The following is a 12,325-nucleotide window of genomic DNA, read 5'->3' on the forward strand; positions in this document are numbered from 1 at the left end:
GCAAACCACAGAAGCTAGGGGAGAGGGATGGAACAGCCTTCCTCACAGCCCTTAGAAGGGACCAACACTTGCTGACAAAGTTATCTCAGACTTCTAGCCCCCAGAACCAAAACAATAAATTTCTGTTATTTAAGCCACTCAGCTTGTGGCTGTTAACAGCAGCCATAGGAAACTAATACAGTATTTTTCAACATCACTAAGTATTTCGGGTTTTTTTCCCCTTACTTTAAAAGTATGGATTTACAGTCTCCTAAGGCAAAGAAATAAAAGCAAAAATAAACAAATGGGACCTTATCAAACGTTAAGCTTTTGCACAGCAAACCATGAACAAAACGAAAAGACAACCTCGGAATGGGAGAGAATATCTGCAAATGATGCAACCAACAAGGGGTTACTTTCCAAAATATACCAACAGCTCACACAACTCAATACCAAAAAACCAAACCACCCAATCAACGGGCAGAAGATCTAAACAGAAATTTCTCCAAAGAAGACATACAGATGGCCAACAGGCAAATGAAAAGATGCTCCAAATTGCTAATTATCAGAGAAATGCAAATCAAAACTACAATGAGGTACCACTTCACTCTGGTCAGAATGGCCATCATCTGCAAATAATGCTGGAGATGGTGTGCAGAAATGTTGGTGGGAATGTAAACTGGTGCAGCCACTATGGAGAACAGTATGGAGGTTCCAAAAAACTAAAATAGAACTACCGTATGATCCAGCAATCCCACTCCTGGGCATATATCTGGAAAAGACGAAAACTCTCATTAGAAAAGATACATGTACCCCAACATTCACAGCAGCACTATTTACAATACCCAAGACAGAAACAACCCAAATGCCCATCAACAATTAGTTTAAGATGCAAGATATATATATATATATATATATATATATATATAAGATCTCACACACACAATGGAATATTAGCCATAAAAAAGAACGAAATATTGACCTTTGCAACAACATGGATGGACACAGAAAATATCATACGGAGAGAAAGACAAGTATTGTATCACATATGCACAATCTATAAAATAATACAAATGAATCTTTATACAAAGCAGAAAGACTCACAGGCATAGAAAACAAACTTACGGTTAACAAAGGGGACAGGGAGTTCTCGAGAAAGAGGGATAAATTAGAAGTATGGGATTAAGAGATAAACTCTACTATACATAAAACAGATATGCAACAAGGATTTACTGTGTAACACAGGGAATGATATTCAATATCCTGTAATAACCTATAATGGAAATAACCTGAAAAACATATATATAACTGAACCACTTCACTGTATACCTGAAACTAGCACAATATTGTAAATCAACTATACTTCAATTTAAAAAAAAAAAGGATTTAGAAGTGTGTGGAACCCATAAGACTATGAATAAAATAGAGATCCTCTACGGTTAAAAATAGGCCATAAAAGAGGGGAAGAATATGAATGGTTCATGGACAAATACAATGCTCACTTTTAGGTTGGTATCTGGATTATGTTATTCTCATTCATTTCAGGAGGCCTCACTGAAACACAAAAATAAAAAAACAAAAACCAAAGAACAACAAGTACCATAATTTTTTTTGTTTGTTTTATTTCAGATTAAAGTGCATTTCTTTAAAAATGTTTCAATGTCCAGTTTCAATTGGCAAGTGATAACAGTCAACTCTCAACAGATTATGAAAGTTTTACTGTGGATCAGACACAGATTCTCCCTCCCTCCACTCAGTCATAATGAACCTGAAAATACAATTTTAGTATAGGTCTACCTGCTTCAAACGTTGTATAAAGCATTACACAAACACAACTGACTGCACCCTTATTTCCCATCTACTAGTACAGTCAATTGAGGAATGAACAGGTACTTCTGTGAAGTTTCAACTTACATCATTTGACTTATCAAATATAAATACTTTCTGAATGTAAAACTAAGCTCTCTTAGAGTTTATCAAGTGATGAAAACAAAAATATTACAGGGCTAATAAATGACTGATTTGGCTTCTCTCAGTCCTTTTCTAAGTGCACATTAGTCAAGTCTATCCACAGGAGGTAGTGTTTATATTGAAAGCGATCCATTACTCAACAACACAGAAAGCAAACTCCCCAAAGCCCCAATTGTTTTACAGGTGTGATTTAACCAATTAGTGCCAGATGGCTTTCCTTCACACATCAGGTCCCTTAATATCCATGGCAAACACAGAACAATGCTTTAAGGGTTTGGGAGAAAAAGGCATATGTAAAAAATACTAGTATCTCCTAGTATATGTGTATTTGAGTGATGGTAAGATATAAATGGAATCAGGGGAACCCATTTTATAAAATAAAATCTAAATAATGGCAATAGAAATTAAATCAATATTCCTATCCTGCCAGCCAGAAGTAGCCAAACTGCCGTGTATGCACAAATCTATCCCTTATGTCAAAGACTGGCACACTTTATGTAAAGTGTCAGACAATAGTATGTTTGAAGTGTCAGATAGTATGTTTGATATTACAAGCCACCACAGTCCTTCAGACTACTCAATTCTACCACTGTAGCTGGAAAGCAGCCAAATATGTAAATAACCATGACCATGTCCCAGTAAAACCTTATTTACAAACAATACAATTTTAATTTTATATATTTTCATGTGCCACAAAATACTATTATTTTGATTTTTTTCAACCATTTAGAAAATGTAAAAACCACTTAGCTCATCAGATGTAAAAAAGAGGCGGCAGGTTGTAGTTTGTCAACCTCTGCTCTTTAAACTTACTAGGCAAAACTGCCGTCTTTCATTTTCTATACTCAAAATCGATTCTTAATTCCATTCTTCTATTAAAAAATTTCCATTCCATAAAAATAAAAAATTCCTCAGACCCCTGTTAACTATTCAGCTAAGTATCAAAATAGCTATTATACATTCCATTTTTGGTTCCATGACATTTTATTTTGAAAGTGAACCTTCTAGTTATATGCAGCTTATCCATCTAAGAAGTAACACTGTCTTTTGTTGGAAATTATTTACTGATGGGGGGTCAGAGTATTAAATAATAATGTATTTCTAAATAATTATTCAAGGGCTTTATGAACATTAATTATGGTACTGTATTATGTATAGGATAACTCAGGGACCACTGGCTGCCAGTTATTTTCAAAATACACAGAACTGTTTGTCTCTATACTTAATGACCTAATTGCTTTATTACTATTTCAGCTCCATTTTTCTTTCCCTTTCTCTTCATTTTATCATTTATCAGTGCATCAATTTCTATCAGCATATAAGTCTGCCATCTGATAAGCTTAGTTTCATCCAGCTATAAAATGGTTCACTGTAGTGTAAAGATATTGTTCCCTCTACTACAAGTAGAAGACCAAAAGCTATGTAGGTTTTCTTCTTCCATGTGACATCAATTTAAAATACTGTCTTTAATTTTATACTCACATGTAAAGAGAGAGGTTATCTTTTATTCTAATGGTATACTTCAGGGGAGTAAGCATTTACAGTTCGGCACTTGGTTTTAACTGTTCTTTGGTGAAAGGATTGGCATATGAAGAAAAAAACGGTAAAGACCACATTGTAAAATTTAATATTCTATTCCAAGAACTAAGTAGACACTCATAATTATATCAGGCTACTACTCTATCAAGTATCTATAGATCTTCAAATCCAAATGACTCAGATTTTAATGGATACTTTCAAGAAGCAATATACAAAACCTGGCATATAATAGACATATCATTAATTGGGCCATGAGAAACCACAAAGACCAGATTTGTTTCACAGATTGAGTTATCAGTAAATTTTGATAATCTATTTTTAAAAGCCATTACTTAACTTCTGGCAACATTTCCTTAAGTGCTTTGGATGAGGGCAGCTCTTACAATAAAAGTATTTAAATATGAAGGAAATATAACATCTTAACAGAATGCCAAGAAAAACTCATTTTGGAAAATCAGATTATTCAACTCTTTCAACTCCATTTTACAACAAAACAGCAAGTTTTAACCATGTAATGGTCGCAGCAGTCACCAGAGGTCTTCAGTAAAATGATTATAAGGCACATTTGTCAGAATTGACTTATTACAGCACTGCTAACTTTATTGCCAAATTAAATTTAGTTAGGGGTAGTCTGTTTTCAAGGTTTATTAATGAAATAATGAAGTCCCATAACTTAGTCTCTAAATGAAATCTTGCCTTCTAAATGCACCTCTAATATTGTGAAAATTTACCTTTATATTAACAAAAAAATCAGAACATAATTCACATATACTCGTAAGACTCCACATTGTCCAAACTACTTAATAAGGTTCTTTATAACATATTTATCTTCCATATTTAAAAGGCTCCAAATGAGGCAAAATTCTACCTTTTACAATTTTATTTAAATTTTTGTACTGTAATTTGAAGCCTTCAAGACCAATCTGAATCCTCAATTCAGACATTTGAAAAAGTTTCTTTAAAAAAGACTAGCTTTTATCTTTTGTGGCAATAATTCTAAGGACTTCAATCTGCTTGGGATACCAAAACCTAATTTAGATCTTGAAGCCTCTTATGCCGACGACCACAAATGCAGTCCACATCAGCATTTGTATGGATCACATGGGAATTGTTAGAAATGAACTATTAGGCCCCCATCACAGACCTACTGAATCAGAATCTGCATTTTTACAAATACATGCAAGTTTGAGAAGTACTATGTTAAGAGTCAGAACTTCACTCTAATGTTTGTATACAACGTACAAGACCTTTGCAATGGCTTAGGGATAAAATGGTCTTGTGCTGAACTAATGAGCAAGCAGCTAACTCCCTTGACTCAAATCTTAGCCTAATAATTATTAACAACTGCTATTTTATGGCCTCCAAGCCTAGCTCACAAATTATCTCCCTGCAAATCAATTATGAAGAATATGAGATGGAATCTAGGCTTTTCTTGGTGGATTATAAAGTCAAAGTTGAAAGGAATGGCATTAAGAGAAAAATGTGACACTCTAACTTGTATTTTTGGTAAATTTCAACTAAGCCTGCCTTTGAAACAGCACTTATTTTTACTCATTCCTTTAAAAACAAAACTCTACTTGTATGTTTTCCACATACTCTTCCCATTTTTCCAAACTTTTGTTTCCTGTCCTGCCACCTTTATTTAAGGCAAGATATAACCCAACTTTCTTGACATTTTTATGATTCTTAAATATGTAACAGAATCCCTGACTACTACACCAAGCTGCACAGAAAGAAAGAATCATGGGCAATGTCAGGGTTACCATACTTAAGTTCACATTTCAATCTTATTTTTGACTGTATTATCCTACTGCATAATTACTTGAGCAAAAGCTCTCCACTATTCAACAATGGCTTTCGAACTTGTTCAAACAGCAGAGCATCTTTAATAATGGGCTCACTGAAATAATGGAAATTTAAATCCTCTATGAAATACATTTTGGAACATGGAAAATTATACTATGGCTCTGCATTCAACTAGATTCTTTATAAATACATAAAATAAATCACATTTGAGTGTTCTCAGTAACGTTTGCCATGTTTTATTAACCATTAGGAATTATTTGAAAAAACTGATTTCACTTTAATAGTGAAACAACACATACTGGAGCTGATCAAGGAATACTAATGCTTTCAGCTCTTCCGGAATCACTCAGGAAAAAATTTGCAGAAAATTTTAAGGCAAGAAAATTGAAAATAAGGTGCCTCACATACACACTTAGAACTATATCAACAATGAACACTTAGCAAACTGGTTTTTGCCCTCAAATATTTAAAAATATATCCTTATTAAACCACAATGTTTTAAAATTAAAATCTGTGCTTGCATCAAACTCAGTGATTTAAGTAAACGGTAATCATTTTGGTCACATTTTCTGCTATACTGTTCAACTTCCCAAGAACTTCATTCCACCAGCAAGTAAGTTTAGTTCACACAAATATTAAGATACGAAGTCATGAAATGAGCTAATTCTGACTCCTCTCAACACACCTACACATCCCTTCTTACACGTTTGCAAAAACATATATGCCTCTTTACTGTCAAATACAATTTGGGAAATAAATGATAGACAATTTAAACCACAATTATAAATGTTTAAAAAAATTCTTAATTTTTCATTAGTTATTTCTTCAAGCTACAATCCTCAGTTTAGTGGTCCCAGAATTTCTTTTAAAATCATCCTCAGCATATAAATATCACACTTAGACCCTAAAATATTTGCGATGTACTGATAATGGATTTATTATTAAAGCAAAACCAACTTTTACTGTGAATGGGTGGCAGCCCCCTTCTGAATGTAAAGCTAACCAAGACACAAGGATTAAACTTTCTATAAGTTGCTGAAGAATGTGTGCCTTTTCAAGTAAGGGTTAGTTCTGAATAAGTCTGAAACTGAGAAGACCACTCGCTCATTCTATTTCAAAAACAAATGAAATACTCTCACTGTTAAAAAGATGAAACAAATATGGGAAAGTCAGGCACTAATACCAGTTGGTAAAAAATCTACAAATGGTTTAATTACATACACCCTACTTTTTTACTCAGTAAAACATAAATATTTTGAATGAACAGTTTCAAATTTCTCCCAAGTTTGCTTTAGGTATAGGTAAAAAGAGCAGATAAACTCTAGATTCCTTATGGTCCAAGTTATAATGAAAATACTCAAGCTAAATCCCCATTAAAGAGAAATGTAATGAGGCACGCTTTCTAGTGGCTGATACCCTCTTCTAAACCAAAAGGGATGGGGGTTGCAGGGGAAGGTTATGGGAATGAATGGCAAAGTTGTCATGTAACACTTTCTCATTTCTATTACTTTACTCTTTCTGGCTACTTTAGAAAATAAACTCATGTTTTAACTAACACTATTATCTAAGTACAAAACTATTTGTTGTTTTATTTGTAGAGACAGAATCCTACAAACATCTGCAGCAAGCCCATGAAGCACTTCTACCATCCATACTGATATCTCAGTATTCAATATATACAAAATTATGTTTCTATTAAACAAAACAAAGGTATTCACAAGAAGCTGCAGAACAAAACTCATGCAATTAACGAAGACTGAAATTTATAAATTAAAAACTTAATCTATACATAATGTACAAATAGTCGTGCATTTTTAAATGAATATTATGTCTCATAAGTATATTTTCACAGGCAAATGCTGCTGAACAAATATTTGCTAACGCAAATGAATGTAATTTTAGTAAATTCTGCTTTAATATTTAACCCCAAAAGTTGAAACTTTTAATATTTTTCTTGAAATATAAGTATTTTCTTGTCCAAATAACGTTGATGTCTGCGAAGAGCGTTCCAAAAGATTCTCTTGCATCTCATTTGGGGTGTTTTACCAAGAACAAATTTCTTAAACCTCAGGCACAACAAATAGAAATTTTAAAAAAGGAAATCAAGTATAAATACCTTATCAGTTCAGGAAAAAGTTCAAATAAAATTTTTCATTTTTACTTACTGAGAACAGGTATATTACATAAAATGTTCCATTAAAATACGCATGAGTAAGTGAAATAAAATGTATGCTATTTAGTTTTTGCTTTCACATTTCAATATTTAAATTTTTGGAAAAACTACGCATAGCAGCCAAGAAAACATGTTATACAGGAAAAAATGATCTCACTAACAAAACTGAACTTAATAAGATATTGCCCTTCAGCATCTGAAATGTTACCAACTTTGCAAACATTGTCTGAAATTGTGCTATATTTCAGAACTTACTTTATGAATCAACAAATCCAGTGATTTTTTTTTTTTTATACTTCAATTTTCTCTTAAAACACTAAATAGAATTTTCATGGGCTGGTGACCTCCAACGTGACTGCAGATTTTTAATTATAGAGTTTGCCATGCTACCAAGTTTCTCATGCATTTCAAATAGCTGGCTTCCTGAATAATTATGGAGATCTTCTGAATCTAGTTGAAGAGCAAGTGCACTAATCTGGGCCACAAGATTTTTAGATAACGGAGTCTCTAAAGCAACAGGATCAATTAAATCTAAAAGAAAGGAAAAAAGCACAATTAAATCTATTCCAGATAAATCTTAAATTATCTCTCTTTTAAGGTAATAAAAATTTAAGTGCCCAGGTTTCAAATTAAGAATGCAGGCTGAGGTATACCTGCTCAAGGTCAAGAGAACAGGCAACAGAAAAATTACCATAGTTTATTCTGTGCCATTACAGAAATCATGACTACTTCATTTTTATGAACAACATAACTGGAATGCAATGTTTATAGTTTATATCCTCATTTGAGGCCTTGATAGAGCAGAAGTTGACAATTAGAGAAAAAGCAACTAGACATACTTGAAGTCGTATCAGTTATTTTTTCACACACTTGGCAACTATTACACAAAAAAATACTTGTCTAATTCACAGGGCATGGTCAAATTAAAACTAAAAGCACAATAACAAAATATTTCTTCAAGAAAGTCAGCTGATCTTATAAAATTGTCCCACTCTGCTAAAATATACCTGAGGCAAGTCTTTCTTCATCAGGAGAAATAGATTTATTTTCCATTACATTTACTGTTTTTTCGGAAATATCAAAAACTGGAATCTCTTCTAGTCCACGAGACTTCACCTTGATTTATACATTCAGACCAGTAAAAAAAAACACACAAAAGCGACAAATTGAAAGTAATTTTTAACAGGACTAATAGTAACAGGACCACTAATGCTGGAAAACAATCTGACATACTATGTTTCACAGCCCATTACATAATAAGCTTAGCTAATACTGCTAAGAACCCATGTTCTACTAACAACACACAAAAATAGCATTACATAGCACTGTTTTTTCAAAGAGGTGGTGTGGTTATGGGGTTTATAATATTTCCTAATGGACTTGTCAAGAATTATTGCAAATGGTAGCCATGAAAAACTACACTATATTCCCCAGGTTCAGGAACAGGGGAAAAGCAAATCTAAGGCAAAGATTTCCAAGCTTAAATAATATATGGACTTCTTTTTTTTAAATTTAAGAACACAATTTTCAAAGGTATTCCCAGGGCTTACTGATTGTTGATTGAGAAAATACTAATTTCAGAACGTTAGAGTTACCATATGACCGAGCAATTAGATTCCTACACATATACCCAAGAGAAATAAAGAATGTTATGTCCACACAAAAACTTGTATATGAATGTACCTAATAGCATATTCATAATAGGAAAGTGTGTAAACAACCCAAATGTTCATCAAGTGATGAATGGATAACCAAAACGTTGTATAGCCATAGAATGGAATATTATTTAACCATAAAAAGGAATGAAGTACTAATACCTGTGAACCTTGAAAACATTATGCTCAGTTAAAGAAGTCATTCACAAAAGACTACAGGTTATATGACTCCACTTTTATGGAATGTCCACAATAGGCAAAACTACAGAGACAAAGATTAGTGGTTGCCTTGGGGGTGAAAATGCAGAGTGACTGCTAATGAGTACAGGGTTTTTTTTTCCGGGGTAATAACAAATGTTCTAAATTTAGGTCTTGGTGACGGTTGTGTAACTTTGTGAATATACTAAAAAACCACTTAATTGTGTGTTTTGGGTGGGTGAATTTTATGGTATGTGGCTGGATCTCAATAAAGCAGATGAAATGCTTCAGCTATCAGACTGAAAATTACTAATAGTTCTTTTTTTCCCCACTGGTTAATATGTTTTTAAAGATCAAGTAAAATTAATAGTAAATCAAGGACTTCCACGAATACAGCAGAAGTCTTCAGTAGTCTGCAAACTCCAGTCCCAGAAATTCTAATAGAACACCAGCTTTCACCCTTAACAAACCCTATTTTTCATATATTCACAGTTTTGCATAGTATCAAAGAATACATAAAGGGTTTCTAAATGGGTTTCAGGAGAGTCTGTGAATTCTTCTGAAATGATACACAAAATTTTCCATATATTGATACATTTTTATATGGCAAAAGCATCTTGGCTTTCATAAGAATCTTGAGAAATGTCCATGACCTAACATGTTTGTGTTAAAAGTTGATAGGAAGAACAAGTAAAAAAAAAATTGGCCACAATTGTGTTGGATATCAAAATCAAAATACTGTTAACTACAAATACGCAAGATTTTTGTAAATGTTTAGATTTGAACATCTAGGTTTTCGAAATGGCAGCCATGAAACCAATCACCTATTTGGTGGAAATAAAAGAGATAAGAGGGTAGGAAAATAGAATTCAAAGAATAAAGAGGTATTATACACAAATGAGTACAAAATGAGCAAATCTATGGAATTATAAATGAATCTTTTAAGTTACTCTTAACTGCAGGGGAAGGGAAGATAAGGCATCATATAAAATGAGCTTTTTAAGCAAGAATAGTTTAAATGCAAACTTCTGTAATTGTATTGCTAGATCATTTATTTATACGTGATGTTATGACTAACATCTAAGTTTTTACCTGCTGCTCATGATATACTCTGAGAGCCTTTTTTACATTAGACACTTTTGGAGAACGGATAGGAAGAGTTTTTATTTCAGATGCTGTAAGAGTACTCAAATCACCAATTGTTTTTATATTCTTGGCTCTAATGAGTTGTCCCAGTCCTCTTGCCCTAAAGAGATGACAGAAACAGGAAAAATGTCATATAGTTTTATATTTATTCTGTTTGTAAGGGCCTACCCAACTGAATTTCCTGATTTAAGCTCAATCATAACTGAATTTATATAGACCCACTTAGCCCACTCTGAGGACAGGCATACGTGCATTTACTTTAAAATTTGAATCTGATGTGTATACCTGGCTTAAGCAAGACTAACCTTTACAAACATCTTATAAAGTGGAACTAATTATACTCCTTATAGTATTTATATTAGGATTAAATAAGATAATGTATGCAAAACCTGGCAAATATTAAGCACACAATTATCTTAGCCATTACTGTATTATGATCAATGCTTCTATTATTGCCATATCTCACCCATCTTCCCAGCTGCATTTTCATTTATTTCTAAAACAAAGTGTGTGAAAGTATATATAAATCAATTCTAAACATGAGAACCTTGATCATTTAAATATCCCTCTTAAGTAAGTGGCATCTCTAGGTATAAGCCAGAAGCCTAAATAACCACTTACCACATGTTGGACGTAATCTGAGGTAAAATGATGTCAACTGGTGCTACACAGTTCACCAAAGCAGGGTAAACACTTTCTGTTGGGCATGGCACAGATTCCTTAGCCATTTCTGCAATCTTAGAATAAATTTCAAAAGCTGTTAAATAGAGGTCACCTGACTGAACATGAAAATATAAAGTTGCATGAAAACTAAAGCACTTCTTACTAAACACTTCTTTGAGCTCTTAAATTTAGGGCTACGTGATCCTGGGGACAGAAATCCTTTGGCTGAAGTAGTATTATGCTAGATAGAAGAAAGGAGAAAAAAAAAACTCAGAACCCTAGATAACTGTAAATTTTACAACTTTATTTTCACAACTTAAGCCTGCAGTAATGTCTTAAAATTTTCAGAAAATGTAAAATGTAACAGTATTACTGGATCAATGACTTGCTGGATCATCATTGCCTCTTACCACCTCTTGTCTGCTTACCAAGTAAGCAGACAAAAGAACAATAAACCAAACCAAATAAGTTTTGTGTCTTAAATTTAATTTTAAGACAAATTACCCAACACAATTCCGTCTGCATGTGTATTTTTTAAAGCCTACAGCTTACCTTAGATTGCACAGTAGGTGAAGTTTTAACACTTTTTACTACGGGAGAACTATTTGAAGAATGGCACCTAACAATAGAGCATCGCCTATCAATGTCATCTGCCAATCCTGCCTGGTATATAGGATCTGCAAAGGAGACACGGCGAACCTGAAAACATAGGTCATGTTTTTATTTAACAAAATTAAAAGTTAAAAAAAAACACTGTAAATTCTCATTATAAGGTTAGCCAAAAACAGAATGTGAAGCTTAATTTATTTCACTAGAAGCCAACTGCACATAGTTGTAGTTCTTCCTGGTGACTGCTTTCACAGATATTACTCAAGACCAAGGGTCATTCCAATTATCTACAGTCTAAACTGCATAATACAGCAACAAGGAGAGTGAAAGAAGGATAACAGCAGAAACTTAATGAAATTGCATGTGACAGTTAAAATTGTATAATCAAATTCTATTAACCTTACAGGCTTACTATGGACTGTAAAGAACAACGTAAAGAGGCAGAGACAGTACTAACTGGCCTCTGGTATATCTTACTAAGCTCAGTTCTTAACTCTTTGAGGATACAAGAGTCAGCAATTCGGTGGCTTTTTTTGTCTTTCTTAGCCCAGCTTGAAGTCATTTTGGCCTCTTCTAAACCCTTTAT

At 33.2% G+C, this 12,325-nt stretch overlaps 1 protein-coding gene across 1 annotated transcript in view; it reads right to left on the reverse strand.

Moving 5' to 3' along the window:
* Nucleotides 1–1,600: 1,600 nt before the first annotated feature.
* RIF1 (replication timing regulatory factor 1) overlaps nt 1,601–12,325 on the reverse strand; it is a 56,653-nt gene continuing 45,928 nt past the window's right edge. The window contains exons 31-36 of the mRNA XM_082658731.1: nt 11,683–11,829; nt 11,294–11,371; nt 11,089–11,204; nt 10,414–10,567; nt 8,476–8,584; nt 1,601–7,999 (exon numbers count right to left, since the gene is read on the reverse strand). Of these exons, the coding sequence (XP_082514857.1) occupies nt 7,785–7,999; nt 8,476–8,584; nt 10,414–10,567; nt 11,089–11,204; nt 11,294–11,371; nt 11,683–11,829 (819 nt within the window). The 3' untranslated portion in view covers nt 1,601–7,784. The remainder of the gene's footprint in view (nt 8,000–8,475; nt 8,585–10,413; nt 10,568–11,088; nt 11,205–11,293; nt 11,372–11,682; nt 11,830–12,325) is intronic.

Source organism: Grampus griseus (genome assembly GCF_964374135.1).
Source record: "Grampus griseus genome assembly, chromosome: 7".
Taxonomy (NCBI): Eukaryota; Metazoa; Chordata; class Mammalia; order Artiodactyla; family Delphinidae; genus Grampus; species Grampus griseus.